The 18,323-nt window shown below is 38.6% G+C and overlaps 1 protein-coding gene across 3 annotated transcripts in view; it reads right to left on the bottom strand.

Moving 5' to 3' along the window:
- The window catches only part of TLN2 (talin 2), a 149,603-nt gene that overhangs the window by 59,248 nt on the left and 72,032 nt on the right, over nt 1–18,323 (bottom strand). For all 3 annotated transcript variants that reach the window (XM_068144034.1, XM_068144033.1, XM_068144032.1), the window contains 15 exons: nt 17,911–18,015; nt 16,697–16,852; nt 15,359–15,460; nt 12,949–13,025; nt 11,239–11,419; nt 10,401–10,514; nt 9,687–9,795; nt 8,819–9,027; nt 7,907–8,005; nt 7,211–7,378; nt 6,248–6,542; nt 5,107–5,273; nt 3,921–4,049; nt 2,260–2,373; nt 595–708 (listed from right to left, as the gene is read on the bottom strand). In XM_068144034.1, the coding sequence (XP_068000135.1) occupies nt 595–708; nt 2,260–2,373; nt 3,921–4,049; nt 5,107–5,273; nt 6,248–6,542; nt 7,211–7,378; nt 7,907–8,005; nt 8,819–9,027; nt 9,687–9,795; nt 10,401–10,514; nt 11,239–11,419; nt 12,949–13,025; nt 15,359–15,460; nt 16,697–16,852; nt 17,911–18,015 (2,139 nt within the window). The remainder of the gene's footprint in view (nt 1–594; nt 709–2,259; nt 2,374–3,920; nt 4,050–5,106; nt 5,274–6,247; nt 6,543–7,210; nt 7,379–7,906; nt 8,006–8,818; nt 9,028–9,686; nt 9,796–10,400; nt 10,515–11,238; nt 11,420–12,948; nt 13,026–15,358; nt 15,461–16,696; nt 16,853–17,910; nt 18,016–18,323) is intronic.

The raw sequence follows: 18,323 nt of genomic DNA, 5'->3' as shown, positions 1-18,323 counted from the left end.
TCTTTTCTTTTGTTTGTTTCCTGCAATGTCAACAATAAACCAAATAGTTTTGCTATCAGTGCTCAATGTTTTATTTTTTAAATATGTTTTTGAAGCAGCACAGTGTCAAATTTTGTATTTTGCTCAAAACCTCAATCAAGATGCTGGCTATTCTCTAAAAATCACAGTACTTTTGCCTTGTATTTGTGAAGAACTTGGGAGCTTGTTGCTGCAACACTAACTTTACCTTCACTAAGAAAGGTTACAACAGCATCTCACATATTCGGACCTCTGCTTAAAAAGATGCTGAATTCTCTTCATCTTTAAACTCCCTTAGAAAGCAACTGCTGCAATAATTCATGTTTCTTCTCCATACATTTCTGTTTTCTTATTACTTTTATCCTCAAATTTGTCAACTTTCACACTCCACAGACTCAAAATCAGCCATCTGAGGTTAGGAACTACAGTTTCCTTAGCTATGGTTCATAGTCAGTGATGAACTTCTTTACATGGTTCTTAACAGTTTACTGCTTATTTATCACATACAAAACCACATAGAACTAAAATATCCTTTTTGCTCTAATGGAATCAAGTACAATTATCAATTCACTTCACCTGAAGGAAGTTCTGGCTGGAATTTATTAGAGCAAGCTGGGCACTGAGGTCTTCTGCCTGAGCTTGACTTCCTCTTACACCCTGCACCAACTGAGGAATGTGGTCTGCAACGTTCTACAGTAAAGAAAGCAAAAAATCTGTGAGTAGATAAAAACTCCAAACCCTTTGACTCTAAAACAAACTCTCTTCCCACCACCCTTAAAGACAATCGGTAGTATTTATAGGTAGAATACTTTTGTGCCTTCACAGAATTCCTTTAGGATTCAACCAAACTGAATTAATCCATGATAGGAATTTTCAGACACATTCTACTTACATATTTATATAACACTTACTTCAGCAGTGCAACACTAATGTATTTCCTGCCCCCTCCACTCCCCAAAAAGTGAAAAAGTAGGTATTGGCTCTTCTCTAATAGATAATCACCAAGATCAAATTAGAATGAACTGCAAATAAAACAGTGAATCAGCCTGCTTTTCATAAAATACAAATCATACTGAAATATTGGCTGCCTACAACATATTTTTGACATGTACTTGAGCTACCTTATTTAATTCCAACATTTCTTAGCATTACCACCATGACAGGAACTAATTACTGAATGTTAATGTGGCTTTTAATGATGCTGCCTTTACTGATTTTGTTCTTGCTCCCCACATAACTGCTCTTCCATCCAGAAGGAAACCCTTTTGCATTCTATTGTCTTTTTCAATTTTTTTGTTTAAATGAAATTTCTTTAAAATCCCTGAGGCAACATTAGTCAGAACTAGAAATTAAGCTGCCAAGTGTAGCTTAAACACAAGAGAACAGCTTCTCACCAGACTCTGAATTCTAGCTTTGAACTATAAAAATATGCTTGACTTCAGGCATATTCCAAATTCTATGGTCTTGGCAGCTTCACCTGCAAGCTAGGAATCACATTAACCCCATAGTAAGATCTGTAACTTATTTTTCACAGTGACATTTAAGGCCTCAGTTGCTTGCAGACTGAACATCAGAATAGTAGGACCCATGTTGCTAGTTATATAACCAATTATATAACCAATACATTAAATCAGGATTTCACTCCATTATAGTATAAATGGCTACTGCTACTCCATTCTTCACTGAGGAAAATTCAAGGGCTATCTTCATTCCACAGACCTCAGTCTAATTTCACTGCATGCATCATTCAACAGCCTGTTTTGATGATCGTAGACTACTCACCTTCTGAAGAGCACACTTATGTGCTGAATGCTCGCCAGTGTACAAATTTCTGAGACACTGGGCTCCTCTGCACAGTGCTTCTAGCACAGTTCTGTAGACACAGTCCTGCTGATTGATGTGCAGCAAAACTTTTACTGAAGCACTTGCTTCAGGCTTGTTACTCAACAGATACACACTGAGGTATATAAGCATGTCAGTCCTTTCAAGGTAGGTGTTGGCAGGTGTATTTGTAACTTATAGTAGCTCAGCTTTTCAAAGCTCTCCACACAATAATGCACAGTAAATGAGGGTTCTCCAGAATCCATACAGATGAACATGTTTAGTGTTGCTTTTTAAACAAATCAGCACTATTACAGAAGTATTGTTATAGAAGGTACAACAGTGTTATAGAAGGTGATCCTCAGTTCCCCATAAAGCAGAGTTCAAAAGTTATTTGTCAGTGGGTTGTAAAAAGTTTACCTTACAGCTCTGCACAAGTTGTTGGTGGGCTGCCGTGTTCTTATTTGAAACAGCTGCATTCTGAGAAGCTGCAATAGTCTGGGTAGCAGCAGCTGCAGCTTGTTTAGCTGCAATCTTTGGAGAAAAGGAAACAGAATTAAATTCCTGGTAAAAGTCTTGAGCAATTCAGAGGATGAAATATCTATTATAGGTAACTTTGACAGTAACAGCTTCAACAGACTAATGCATTGTATCTCTTGATTAATTTGACTTGCCTTAAGGAAATTCAAGATTGCTCTTCCCTCAAGATGAAAATGATCTGAACACTTCTTTATTTCTAACTTGCCAATAAAGAAAAAGGTTCAAGTAGAAGGATTTTAAAGATCTTACTAGTCCCTAGCTTAGACTTCAATGTGGCCAAAAGAGAACAGAAATGGTGTGATCAATTAGTTCCTTACAAAGAAGGCCAGAGAAAAAGTACATACAGCGCTTTACATTGCTACATTAACACCTCTGACAAAAGACTCAAGCGAGCAAATTTCTACTGAGCTTGCTCTATGGCAAAAGCAAAGATACTAAAATGGTGCAGAGGTACAAAATATTTGTGTTTGTTAGACTACAGGCACTGAGAAGACCTTCTTCAAATATCTAGGAGGGATATTATCAACCTCACTCTATGAAAAAGTTATAAATTCAACAACTTATCCAAGGTGTTAAAGCAGGTTGTACAACACTTTTCCTTAAGTGGCCCACTAAATACAGCCAAGCATGAAGTATTTAATCTCATTGTTACATACTTTGGTCCTTTGTAAGGCAGTACATATAACAACAACAAAACAAAGTCCTTTCTATAAAGCTTTCTTGCATGCAGTTAAACAACAGACACAACAGCCTTTATTTCCTGAAATACTCCTGATTTTTGGTTTTAGCCAGACACAGTAATTTAAATGCACTTCTGGAACATGGTTACCTACTTAGATCTCTTTTTTTTCATCTCATTGCACCTGAATCCTACTACTGTAAAACTACATTTGAAAACTAGGAATTACAAAAGGCTTCTTTTTAAAATCTGCCTTCTCTGCATTTCAGTTGAAAATAGGAAGATCAAACCTTGCCTACAAGACTAAGTTCAGAGATATTTTATTGTTAGTGCACAGCAAATTGCCTTTGTCCTCCTTGGCTCTGCTACCAGGTGTGTTTTATCTTTCCAGTTTCATTTCTGCTTATTTGATTCTCTGAATAATTTACCAGTTTAATTGGATATATTGCAATTCAATATATGTTTGCATGGATATTTACATGAAACTCTGGCAGATATACTAGTAAAACTATCAAATGATATCATGTGTAAATGACAGATCATACAGAGATAAATTAAAACAGTAATGAAGTAGTTTCAGCTCAGCTGTTTGAAACCCCAGCTGTGCAATTTTATGACTAAGCCTCCATAAAATGCCTTCTGAATCAAATTCTTACCTAATTTTATTACATCTGTAATACAAATTGCTCCATTTTCTGAGGACTATGGTATCTCTAATCCCAAGCATTGTACCCTGAACTGAGTTTACAATGCTCTCATTCTGTGCTTAGCACTTTTCCTGAAATATGCATTTCTACTGCTTTGAATTAGCTACAGACATTGATTATCAAAATGGAAAATTCAGCAATATCTACTTTCCAACCTCTAATCTGTTGACAATTTTCTTCTTGATAGCATTCTGAGCAGCAGCATTTGTAGCAACCCGCAGTCCCTCTGCTGCTTCTCTCAGACGCTGCTGTTGATCCTCATTTTCAGGATTGGCTGCCGCACCCTGCACAAAATTTCAGAGCAAATAACATGAGATTCAGTAAAAATTCCTGGGCAAAATGTAGATTACTATCAAGGCTTTAGTTCCAGCTGGTGTTTTCTACATCAGCCTTTACTTTCCTCACATTATTCTAATCTAAGTTAAAAGAACATGAAAATGTTACAAGACTTTGAAGCAGAAAATGTATTGCTTGTGCAAGGTTGTTACTGTATGTGTCAAGGGGAGTTAAACATTTGCTTCACATGCTGCTTCAAGCCCTTGGGAAAAAAGCATCTGTAAACTGCTTCCTGTATGATCTACAGGAATCTCCTTTCATAAGCATATGTTTTTTAAAAAACACACCATTTCTTGAAGTTCCCTATTCACTATGCCTTTCAGTAACTGCAGTCCAAACCTTGAGATTTAACACAGTGGGTTTTCTCTGCTTGAAGTCTGAGGGAAGTCAAGCACATGCTTGATGCCAGGTATACAGGCCTTCTAAAGCTCTGGCAGAAAGGCTGCACCTCAGCTGTAAAAACGTTTAAGATCAGTATCTGGGAAGCAATTGAAAGAGCATATTCCTCCCCCATGGATTTAAATCTGTATCCATCATGGGAAGGAAAGGTTAGAGATTTCCTCTCTTGTAAGAATACAGAAATAGGGAGAGGGTTGGGAGGGGCTAAATGAGCAGGAATCCCTGTGCAAAAGAAACTTCCTAAAACACCGCTTTAACAGCTTTTGTAAGAGGTATTTATAAGAGATTGCTGTAAGTTTGTTGTTCCATTTGCATCAGTCGACTGGTAAAAGGCTTTGCATCACAGTGGTTATGGCTGGTGACAACCACCCTGCACAAGGAAAAGCAGTGCAAGATTGTTTTAAAAACCAAAGAACCCCCACAGGTAACTAATAATTTATTTTTTTTTCCCCTGAACATAGCTAGGGTGAATCACTAAATGCAGAACATCTACAGGATAAGCAAAACCATCTCTATAGATAGGATCTGGCTGATAGTAATGTCCCACATACCACCCCTTTGTGTACGACCATACAATTTTAAGCTGACAGTTTATTTTCCTGGTACCTTTGCAGCTTCAACCATGCGAGCTGTAGAATCTGCCAGGAGCTTTGCAGCAGCCAGAAGCTTCTTAGAGTTGTCCATGTCAATTTCTGCTTCAGCATCTGATCTCATGGCATTGACAAGATCAGAAGTGGCTTGAGCCAGTACCCTGGCCTGCCGTACCATTTCACCTGTGGTATACAAATATATATTCACTTGCCTTCTCTGAGCATTGCAGTTTCAGAAGTCATCTCAACAAGCTGAAAATTGAGTTACATTTGCTGAAGTACTCTTTTGACTTGAAAATCATATACAAGTAGTTCTTAACTTTAAGGTTCATAAACAAAATCTTGTATCACCACAAAAATAAAAGAAACTGCTACAGAGGAGATGAAGAAATAACATAGCATTTGCTTTCTGGATAGCAAGACAAAAACCCCAAAATCAATGCATAAAGTAATTTTGAATATACAGTTCAAGGAAACTCCTAGTCCTGGGAAGATGAATAGTTTTGCTTTCACATTACAGCCAAGATTTTGGTCCTTTAATAAAAATTACCCATCTTTCACCTATTCTTCTTTTCGGGCAATTATCTCCTACCTAACATGAACTAAGTTAAGAACTGTCAGACGGGACCCAGCACCAATTAGGTGGTTTTGGCCAAAAATAAGGTGTATACTTAGGATATTGGAGCCATGCTCTGATCATGGTGAAGCACAGAGATAAAACAGCAATGCTTCTGAAGCAGTCACTTACTCTTTTTAATGCAAATTAATTTGGTTGTTAAAACATACACTTGAACTCCTTCCTAACAGACTTGAACCCATAAAGCCTTTGACTTCCTGTAAATCACCAAATCCAGACATGCTTGGGTCTAAGACCTTATTTATTTAAATGTTCTTAAAAAAGCATAGGGGAAAAACAAAACCCAAAGCAGTATTTTTCTCATGTCTGAAGGTGACCTGTGGACTTCAGAATTAAGTATCTTCTTACCAGGCTCATCTGGTAAAGCAGAGGCTAGGAAAAACTAAAGTTGCAGAGCATTTATCAACTATTTCCCAGTGTACAATTTTGTGATCAATATTTTTCCAATAATGGCTAACTGAGCTCCCAGTCCAAATGTTCCACATGAAAAAAAATAATCCCTTTAGATTCAGGAACTTACCAGCATCTCCCATGGAACTAAAAATATTCTCTGTGACACACATGATGGTATCTGTAGCCTGGTCATAGCGTCCAATGGGCTCTCCTCTGCTGGCAAACTGGCGGACATGCTGCAAGAGGTCGTTCAGGGCTTGGCTGACAATGCTGGCAGCTGCGCTGACCTGCTTCAGTAACTCAGTGTCATCTGTGGCGGCCTGGCAGGCCCTCACACAGTTCTCCACTGAGCGGTCTACCAGTTTCCCTGCCTCAATCAGCTGTTCCTGACACACTGGAGAACTGATGGTGGGACTCACAACCTGTGTGGGGAAAGGACACAAAGCATTCAGAAAAGGCTTATTTGCCAATTTCCTAACTATTAACAAGTAAAATATGTACTACATCAGTTTGAGTTCTTTAACTTAGCTGTCTTCCTCAGATAGAAACCCCAAATAACACATAATTAAATATTCTGACATACAGACTATGAATCTGGGCTCCACAGACCATTAATTTAATCTCAATTTAGATTCTGAGAATGGAGACCCCTACTTGGTTTTGTGTATCTTCAGCAGTTACTGAATTGACAAAACACAAGACAGTGGTTCTGGAAGGCAGGCACGGGCCAAACTCCTCCAGAGAAACTATGTCCACTGTACTCTGGAATTCCATATAAATGAGGTAAACCCATCCTAATTCTAGGCTTTACCAGAGAACTTACATAGTCCCCTAGGCAAGCTGTGCTTCTTGAACTAACACATTCATGTCAAGAGAAATAAAAATAACTCATTGGATGGGCTCTGTGGAACTTTCTCTGGAGATTTCTCTGCAGATCCTCTGGGCTCCTGATTGCCGGTATAATGAGTGACAAGTTATTAGTCAATGACTTAGCTTTAGATTTATGGAACATCAATGTTGCTAACACAGCATATTGCCTGAGACCCTTGGAAATGCCGCCTCCCCACTTCAGGAACACTGCTAGCCTCACCTTTGCACAAGCCACAAGCTGGGAAGTAGAGAGTGCACACTGTGTAGCAGCAGCAATAACTCTGTTCTGCAGGACTGTATCCTCAGCAACCTGTGCTACATTCTTGGCCTTCAGCACTAACATAGCAGCAGCGTTTGCAACGGCTTTGGCCAGACTCATCAGAACATCCTGGTAAAATAAAGGGAAATTTCAGTCTTATGATCAAAAAAGTTTGTACTTTGTATATAGTAACATCACATCTCCTGAAGGTAAGAAGTCCACTTACATCAAAACTTAAACATTTGCTTTGTGTAAAGCAGCAAACATGACTATTAGTGTTAAAACCTGAGAGTTTTCTGTTCTGAGTACAGCAATTGCACTAGTTACATTATCAAGTTATTGGACTGAACCAGTGTGGACTGTCAAATTTTGAAGTAGCTCAGAGTCCACAAGAACAAATCTATGTCACAAGTTGCAACGTGCTTGCCTTCACCTCCTGAGAATGCACTATTAGTACCAAAACATCTGGCTCCTATGCAATCAGCACTCTTGACTGTATTATTCAAAACAATTTCAAACTAGAATAACCTCAGTTAGCATTGAGGAACTTCAAATCTAGCATTTCCTAACTGCACTTTAGGAAGCTTGACTTTATGCAGTGGCTGTCTCATTAGTAAGCTGCTCAGCACTGACAGTGACAAGCAACTCCCTCATTACCTGGAACCTTTCATCTGTTTCATTCTCTCCAATTTGTCTCAGTAGCTCCCCACTTGCTTGTCCAATGCTTCCAGCTGCAGTCAAAACTGTCTGTCGAGGCTGGAAAAATATAATGGTGAAATATATTAATTCAGACAAAATGAGCTTTACATGAATTTCAGATTTCTTTAAGGAACTTCTGCATTAGTGTGCAATCAATATGACTTAAAAAAATTACTACACCACAGAAATGCTTTGCAAAAGTCTTTACTTTTCCACATGCACAACTGCATATGCATATTTCAGAGATTCCATCTGAAGTGCTCCCATCAGATTCATAGAGAATTCTGAAAAAGCTGAAAAAACATTGATGTAATAATGCCAAGGATAATTAAAGATAGGCAGTCAACATGCCAATTGATCTGAAACATCAGATGTTATGTTCTTCAGAACATAAATACCTGAAGAGATCCAAGCGATCCAACGCTCATTAAACTGATTAAGATAGTCTATACTGGTTAGTACTACTCTCATTTCTAGAAAACTCCAACAGAGGGGTTAACTTTTTGGTTTATGTGTCAAAGCAGATAAAGACAGTAAAAAAAATAATGAATGAGTATCTCTCCAGTTCCTATTGAACAAAGTCACATTACTATTTGAAATTTGTTTCTGAAAGAGAACAGAGCACCCAGATAAATCAACTATTTACTGCACAAATCTGTCAACCTCCTCTTGTAACACAGAACATTCTAGTATCAGGGTGCAAGATTTAAAGGCATATAGACAGGGACAGATGAAGGAATACGTAGTTGTCAAAGAAGCTTCTTGCACAGGGGACATTATGTAGCACTGCGCAGGTGAGGCTTACATATCTCAAAAAAGCTAAAGCCATGCACTTCAAAGAGGGAACCTGAGAAGTTTCCATTTACTCACCTCTCCTGAAGTAGGTTGCACAGCCTTCAGCAAGTCCGAGACGGCACTGGCCAGTGTTCTAGCAGCTTTCAGGAGGTCTTCTCCACTTCCAACTTCATCATCCATGAGAGCAGCAAGTAGTTTCACACCTTTAGACATCTCAGTGAGGTTGGAAGAGATGGTTGTAATTGCACATCCCACAGCAGTGTAATCAGTGTCAACTGGGTCCCCTGTAGAGCAAATGTTTTTTCATGATCAGATTGCTTTGTGGTTAAAATGGAGAGGCAGCTACCACAGACTACACTGGTGAGAGGCGAGAGACATTTCAACATAGCCAAGCAATGCCTACTAAGTAATCTCATTGTCAGAGTCAATATATTAAAGACTGCTGTAATTCTTCAAATTTCTACATCATTTCTTCTACAAGAGTTTGTCTTCTAATAGAATTTCACTTCACTCAATGAAACTTGCTATATCCACACTGTGAGCTATCTTTCAACACTGTAAGAAGACAAAGTAATGCAGTATTGACCCCTTTAAGACACTCATCACTCCTCCAACTTCTAATTTGCTGAAGAAAAAAAGTCACTAAACACGTAATCTGTCTCTAACAACTGTCACTCAATATGCTGCTTTGTAATAACCTTGCAAACACACTGTATCCTACTCTTTTGAATAAACAACATTTTATCTCATCAGTGAGATAAAGTGAGGATACAAAAATCATGTTGGGAGGGATAGAAAGCTTGTTATGCACAATGAACTTAGCTACTGGAGTACTATAAAAAACCCTGTTCACCAGTTGTTTCACACTAATTCAAGTGACATAGGAACAGAGACTGATACACTAGTAGGAGACTGCAAGAAAATCCTTCCATTTGAAAGTTACCTGCTGTAAGGTTAACAACAGAGGCAGTTCCTGCAGTGATAGCATCAACCTGAGAGTGTATTTCATGTTTTGATTCATCAACCTTGTTCTGAACCCATACTCTTGATGCCTGGAGAGCAGTAACAAAAACAAGAATTAAGAACTGCAGTGAAGTTTGGTAAGAGATGTCATGTAAATTTCTTGGTCCTTCATGAATCTTTAAAACTGAAACAGTGGACAACAAAGTCTTTAAAGTGAAATAGGAGAGGAAGCATTTTCTTCTGTCAAATCTTTCACTACAGAATGGCTGTCACATTTCAATAGCTGTCCTTTCAAGTGGCATAAACAGTGTATCCATGAAGGCTGAACACTCTTGATTGACTGTGTTCCATAAGCAACAGCCTCTTGATCTATGATCTTGCTCTGACCTGGATCAAGGAATGGCAGAATCGTATTTTATTCTTATTTTTCAAGTATCGAGGAGGTGATCACTCCCACCACAAATACTCCCCATAGTTTGTGTTTAATTGTTCACATGCACATGAAATAAATAGGATTCCAGACATGGTTATGCAAGGAAGCCTGCTGCATCTGTTCCCAGAAGACTGATTAGAGTGAAGTGGAACACTGTACAGGAATTCTCTAACGAGAGCACACTTAGGATCCAGTGACAATGACTAAAAGGATCTATAAAGCATTAAGATCCACTTTCTATGAGGGATTAGAAAAACTCACCATGTCCTGCCCCAGAGGTGGTAGGTTATCAACTTCACTGAGGTCAGCCTGTGCCTGCTGAACAGCATGCATGCTGGTATTAATAGTCCCCATCAAGGCCTGCTGAGCTGAGGTCTGAAAGGCAAAATGAGGAAATGGCTGTCTGCTACATTCCAAGTGGCAATTCAAGAAGATGTTACATATGCATGACAAGACAGTGAGTGACAACAATCCAACAGACATACCAGACCATTCCAGAGAGATTTTCCTTGGTGTAATGTAGAAAGAAAAGCTCTCTAACACTCCTCTCATACAGTCTTGAATCTGCCTGTGCCATTTTACAGTTCTCTGTACTTGCACAGTTCCACTTCTAGCAGTGTGTCATGATCTTGAGCATTGATTATATTCTCTGTGGCTTGTTTTGGGCTTTTGATAGTTGTTACATGAAGTCAGAAATCTCAGCATCAGCTTTAAGCCTGCTAAGAAGTTCCAAATTGGTGAGCTATCAATAAGCTAAATGTAAGCCTCTCTCTTAAAAGTGCTTTGTCTTTCTCAGTGTTTGAGCCTTTGTTTTTCCTAAACCTTCAATACTAGTTTAACTGCTTAGAAGGAAAGAGATGGCTGGAAGAGCCAGCTTTAAAGAAAGTGAGGAAATAAGTCAAAACATGATACCCTAAATATTTCAGGGATTCTGAAAACTTACACCTCACTAAGACAGCCATGCAGTCGCTACCTGCTGTCTTCCTCCTGGCTCAGTAACACATATTGTGTACTGTTCCTGACTACTTGCAGCACAGACAAATTTCAAATGCAAAAAGAAAAAAACCAGCTTCAAATAAAAAATAAGAGGGTTTCTCACAAGGGGTGGCATATGTCCTCTGTGCATCTGACCAATTGTGACTTGTTGCTGGGGAGAAGGCATGATGCCAATGTTGAAAGTCTCTGGGCCACTGGACCCTGAACGCATAACAGCTGGTAGTGCCACTGAGCCATGCTCCACCTTCCCTGTTCGGTTAAACTGCTGCTGCAAGATGGTAGATCTAACAAAACAGAAAATAAGAGCAATCAAACACAGAGAGAATTAGTACCTGCAACTCATGTTCTGTTGGATGTTCTTCCTTTCCAACCATTTTCTAACATACTACAAAATAATCTGGGGCTTTTAGCAGATCAAATACTAATAGCACTAATGAGCAAGCATGGCAATGTGCAGTTTTGGTATCTGTGCTACAACAGTTTTGCCCTTCAAGATGTATGACAGACAGAACCTGAACCAGGTTTATTAGGTAACAATTGCTTTGTTTCAGTTCTATAATAGGCTGCTAAACAGAAGCTAAACCCTATGGACATGCCTCTTGCAAGCAATCCCTACATTTGGGATAAAAACTGGTATTCTTACTTCCCTCTTTACACACATGCACACACAGTACTTGCTAATAATCTGGCATCTTACCAGGTAATGGACTGGAAGGCAAGATACTTCCAAGAGTAATGGAAGTTTTTGTCATGCATAGTCACGAACCACTTTGCCAGATATACTGCTCATATTTAAATACAGTTCAAGTTTTAACAGCTAGAAGCATTGACAGAAATTCTGGCTTTCACAACAACAATCTGCTAGGAAGAAATTTAATTTCTATTGTGAAAAACCTTGTATTCATCTGTTACAAGTTTCAGGCTTCTCTGCACAGTACTTTGCCAACAGTATACTCTGGAAGTGATTTGGAAAGGGCAATGCCAAAAAAAGCTCATCTGAACATATGTGATCTGTCAAAAGCTGAATTTTCACATAAGTCCACATTAAATATCTAACAAGTCTATTTCCCATAAACTGTAGGTTTAACAATAAATCAGACAGACTTTTCACATACACACTGCTGACACTGCCAGCCCTCAGACCTCCAAGAGGAGACTTGAATGGCTTGTTACAGCTTATAATGTCACGAACTCATTTCTATTCCTTCATTGCATGAAAAGATTTAATATTCCTCTTCAAGAGTATGGCCAGCTCTACAGTTTTGCTTTTTACTATATTAGTGACCAGAACCACTGCCTGCTCTACCAGTACAAAATCTTACTGTTACCCATGTGATACATCTGATGGGTTTGCCAGATCTGTTCATGGCACAAGGTACATTTGACCTGACAGGAGTCAAATTTACTAGAAACCATGGACCCAGCAGACACAAGCAACTAAAACCTTGTCAATCCTAGGTGCCTGGATGAGACTCAAAGATCTAATATGACATTTTCAGGTCTGTACCATTACCTCCTCCCGACATCAGCATTTTACCGAATTACAGTCTGAGCTTCTTTGTCCAAGGGTCAAGTTACCAAAAATGCACTGCTGGTTGCCTTAACCAATAATTTTGAGACAAATATCTGCTCTTCAACCCTCAAAGCAAGCTAGAATCCTGCCTGTGCACACTATTTCCTTCTGTTGAAATACCCTGCAGGAAACAATTCTTTTAACAGTGGTAACAATACTGTATTATTTGTAAAAAGCTACCACTGCTAAAAGGTGTCACTCTTAAATAAAAAAGTATTTCCTATTGTTGTATACACTCACTTCTTAGGTGAAACAGATTCTTCCAACATGGTTGATTCCTCATCACCTTCAAGCCCAAATCTATCTTTACTTTGTTTCTAGAATGGGGGAAAAAAAGGTTAAACAACATGTATTGGTCTTGCTTTCTCTCCATCATTTACTTGCTATTAGTCAGATACCTAGTCAAATAAATCTGCTAAACACCGTGCTTTTTGGCAGTGTGTGACAATATAACCTCCCCTTCCAAAGGGGTGCCCTTCACCAGCTAACAGGCCAGGTTTTAAGCCCTGGCAGATTAAGTGTATAAAGGAAAAAAAGCCTATTGGTGCCTTTTTGAACAAAGGTACAAAGAAAGTGCTGAGATACTGCCTTTTCTCACACAAAAAAACAACTCCAAACACAGTAAAGTTCTGAGGACCAAGTGATATGCAACAACAGCAAATGCCAGCAGAGACAGGAGATGCACCACCCCTTTTCACACTCTCTTCTAAGTCAGAAATATCAGACTGACTCAGATAACTAGAATTCAGCTACAATTAACATTCAGCATCCTAAAATGTTACTATATGATGCTACCTACTGCTAGGAAATACATACGCATAGTGAAGAAATGGAATAATGTACTCAAGCTATTTTAACATAGCTACTTCAAACTTCTGGAAAGTCTGCATATCTGACCTTTTGAGGCAGTCTTTATACAGCAGTGTAAGGGAGGTAAATACACAAAAGGAAAGGCTAAACCACCACAAACAACAGGAAACTACCATAAGTGATAACAGTAGTGCTTTATAAAAACTGCCTATTTCTGCTTGTGACCTAGCGCAAAGATACTGCCTGCTTTCCACCTCGTTGTGTGAATTGTAGTCTGAATACATAAGTGCAGAGATAACAGAAACTCCTCATGCACATCCAAACGCACAGTTCATCCTCCAACTTTCTCCAAAGAATTTCTTCATATTGTAGTTTGAGTTAATGCATGGAGGGGAAGGAGTGTTGCACCAAATATGTTAAAATACCAACCAACCAATACAAAACAAATCACTAATCCACAACTGAGCAAATGAAACAGAACACTCCAGAATGCACCAAGAATTTACACTATGTAACTGAGAGCACTAAACCATAATCTGAAGCAGGCATCACAGAGAGAATGTGGGCTTGAGAATCAGAAACTGCATGCTTCTCTGAGCATCATGGGTGTTTATTACTTAACCTGTTCCTAATTAATTCATTCTAAAACTAGCTGTGTCAGCACATTGTAAAAAAAATAAAAATCAAAGGACTGAAAAGGAGTAGAAATATGCACAGCTGTATTCTATCAAGACAGAGAGGTTGCTTTCATTTGGCATTAGAGAGCAAAGCTACTTTCAAGCTTAAGGGCTAGAACTGTGTTTTAAACCATCTATAGAAACCTGCAGTTTATTTAACATTTATTAAATCTGAGACTGACAGCTTCAGAGAAAAAGGCTTGTGCTCTGATGAATTCTGGCAATCCTCCTCAATCTCTGATTTCATAATGCCTGGTGTTACATCCTACATTGTTCACAGGGACAAAGGCAATAAATTCTCCTGAGCTGTTTGGCTTTCTATCATTCCGTTACTATTAAAATATATTACAGCAAATAATGATGTAGCTCGTTCAAACCTTAATAAAGCAAGAATTTGTCAAGGAGCAATCAGTGTTATTTGAAACACTTCACTTTTCTATACAATGTACTATAGTATGGCCATTCAGCTCCAGGTTTGATAACAAAACTGCTATTTTTTACTGTTGCTCTTATTACTTGTGAATATTTTGAATGCTGAAGATGCTAATCAGCCTCTCCTCTCTCCTGAAAGGCACACTCCTTAAAACCAAGTTTCAGGACAGTCTGGCATCTTTGCAAGCACTGATTCTATCCCTCTCATTGCACAATTGAGTTAAATTCTTTTCTTTAATGATCACAGTAGTTTTAAACCAATATAAATTCATTTTTTTTCTCAGCTTTGATGCACTACAAACAAAAACTGCTGAACAACTATTCTGTGGTCCTTAATGTAGTTTTAAACACTGCTTTTGGGGGATCATTTCTTACTACCTGATTTGCCATTTTGGTTCATAGCTCAAAATCTATAGCTGAAGCTTTGGATTCTTCTCTTGATATATACTCATAGTCAGCAGTTCAAATTCCAGATCAAAAAACAAAGCCCGAGCATGCTGCACTGAGTTTGACCCATACTACTGCTATAGTTTATAGCTTTGATACTTTTGAGAAGCCCTCACTGAAGTTAAATGGAAATAGCTCAAATTAGTTAAAGGTAAAAATAAATACCATCAAAACATAAAATATAATACTGACTTAATGGGAAAAAGGGAACTGTAGCATGCACACATTTGAGCTTTTGTACTGCTGCAAAGTGATTTTTTTAGTAAGTCATCTTAATACTATACCTTCTTTAGGATGATATCAATGTAACCTGCAATTAACTGAGAGATCTGTTCTCCTTCAGTGGTCTGCACTGAGTAATAGCTTTCCTGATATTCACCAAAATCCTGGTGGAAGAAAAATAGGAGACGGGGGGAAACAAAAACAAAACCTCTTTGAAAATAGTAAGCAAATAAATGAATATCAAAGATAAGTGAGAGAATTCATATTTTACAAATGATTGTACAGATATTTTATTACATCAGTAAATGAAACTGCTCCAAGATTCTGAACCAGTATATATGTGGAGTGAGAGTGGAAAGGTGAAGGGTACTTTTTATTGCAGCTTAATTGTGGAGGTTTCATCAATAGAAATGCCAGAGCACCAAGAGAGGTACTTAGTCTGCCTTCCTCAGACTCAGTCTCTGAAGGATTGATAGATCTTTGGACTTTTTATTCTAAAGCATAATCACTGTGCATTTAGAAATGAGATGAACATGATTAAAGTGGGCCTTCCAGTATCTGAAGGGGGCCTACAGGAAGGCTGGGGAAGGACTTCTCAGGATCTCAAGTAGTGATAGGACTAGGGGGAATGGAATGAAGCTGGAGGTGGGGAGATTCAGGCTAGATGTGAGGAGGAGGTTCTTCACCATGAGAGTGGTGAGATCCTGGAATGGGTTGTCCAGGGAGGTGGTCGAGGCCCCGTCCCTGGAGGTGTTTAAGACCAGGCTGGCTGAGGCTCTGGCCAGCCTGATCTAGTGTGGGGTGTCCCTGCCCATGGCAGGGGGGTTGGAACTAGATGATCCTTGTGGTCCCTTCCAACCCTGAATGATACTATGATACTAAGTGAATGTAATTTTCTAGCCACTGCCTCTTGCTCTACCAGTTTAAACAACCTTCTCATATCCAAAACTTTTTGTTGCAGTGGTCTCTTGTGAACCAAGTAATTAACAAAATATCACATTCAGGATAGTCCTTTAAGTCCATAATTATCAAATTCATTAATGAACTCTCCATCTTTTTTATGTTCATATCTTTCAGGTCAAAGTGCATCATGAAAGGCAAGCAGCGTAAGGATTTAAGCAGATGTGAATAATGATGCTCTCTTAACTCTTTTAGTGGCTAGGCACAAGGAGTGTTTTTTTGGAACAGGTTTAAAAAGTACCTTTGAAGAACTGGTCTGTCTAGAAACATCAAAGCAGAGAATGATCCTAGACAGCACTAAGGACCAGTTCATTACTTTTCCAATCCATTGACTCGGGCAGAACAAGTTACAGTACAGAAACTGTTCTGAGTACTACTCCATCTTCCATTCTCCTTGCCACATAGACCCCTCTTTCTCTGGATATACACAAAAAGATTACCAGAGTGAAGCTTTTAGGTGAGGCAGCCCAGCGTTTCACAGTTGTTAGTGGCCATTCCTGCAACACTTCCTTAGTCTTCTCATCCACACGCATCACTGAGTCTTTGGTGACACCCAGCAAACGAGGAACCAGCTTGTTTTTGCCTTTCATTTTTTCCTGCAACAAGGTGTGAAAGATTGTTTTTCATTCAAATGGAGTTTCCCATAGAAGGCAATGCATGATGGACTATATTGACAAAGGGAAGCAACTGGCATGTAATTTAAAGGACAATTTAAAACAATAGGTAAGTTGACAGACTTTTAAAAAGGTATTAATGGGAAAAGAAAAAGAAAAGTTAACCTGTCACACAGGGGAGCTACTCCATTAACAAATCCCCACTGGACTGTTCTAAATGTGTATGCTTGCTGTTTTTAATATTTTAGTGACTGAAAATCACACACCATAGCTTTGGTATTGTTTCCGTTCACAGATTAGCTCAACAGCTCTGTCAGAGAGCTGGGACTCCTTTTGCCAGTAATGGTGCCTACTAACAAGGCATTTTCCGTTACATGCAGGCAAGATGCCAAGTTCATTCTTTCAAAGTGTACCTCTGCACTTTTTCATTGTATTTTCACCTTCTACCTGCTTCACTAGAATTTGTGGATGACTAAGCAGTTTATGAAAAGGCAAAATATCAGTAATCAGGTACTTACAAAGATCCTGTACTGTAACTGTGGGAACCTAAGAATGAAGATGTTTGCCTAAGTTCAGCCTCCTCTTCATTCTATATGAGTAGTACTCAATACTCAGGCACTAATGCTTCAGTCCCATTTTCACAACAGTATGTTTTTACCAAACTATTTCACCCTTCAGACCCGTGCAGCTGATGAAATTATTCTTCAGATGCCATTTTTCAGCATGCAATTCCTATTATCATTAAACTTCTAAACAGGAACAAATTGTGAGCTATTTGTGAATGTTTTTCTGAAGAAAGTAGTTGTTGGCAATCAAAAGAAAGAAGAAAAAATGTCAGTTCATAGAAAATTGAGTCTGTTATGATTTAATATCTTTCTGGGAGCAATATGACAAGAATCTAAACTGAAATTATAGTTCTGTCCCATGTAGTAATTCACACTTTTTTCCAAACACTGCTTTCAGGCAGAAGTTGAAAAACCTCTTTCTTTTGCTTAGTGTAGAATTTGAGGTACAGCCACACAAACCAAAAACTACTTGACCTTAACCAGAAAAAACGACACTCCGTAGGTCCGCAGGGATCGAGCTAGCTTCACATACTTCACTTTTGCTTCTATTTCAGTCATCTCACCACAGTTTTTGTGCTCCTGTAATGAGAGTTCAGTATCACTTGGGCACAAACAATGCTTTCTGGAAACAAACAAAAGGGTATAGATTTACCTGTTGAAGGATGTTTAGTTTCTACCATTACAATTACAGTATTTGAAAAAATACTAGCCAGGAATGTTAGTAAGAGTCTATCTCATAATTCCTCACACTGCAAAACAACCAACTCGTGCAAATGGAACATTCCTATTTGACCATCATCCATTCTATCACTGCCTTAGATCAAGCACACTTAAGCCACTTCTGAAACAGCTTAAAATTGTAGGTATTGATGCAATTTGATGCCATT

Source organism: Melanerpes formicivorus, unplaced genomic scaffold (genome assembly GCF_026170545.1).
Source record: "Melanerpes formicivorus ecotype bairdi unplaced genomic scaffold, bMelFor1.0.p_v2 SCAF_10, whole genome shotgun sequence".
Taxonomy (NCBI): domain Eukaryota; kingdom Metazoa; phylum Chordata; class Aves; order Piciformes; family Picidae; genus Melanerpes; species Melanerpes formicivorus.
Note: the sequence above shows the minus strand (reverse complement) of the source record. Positions and strands in the feature narration are given on the sequence as shown.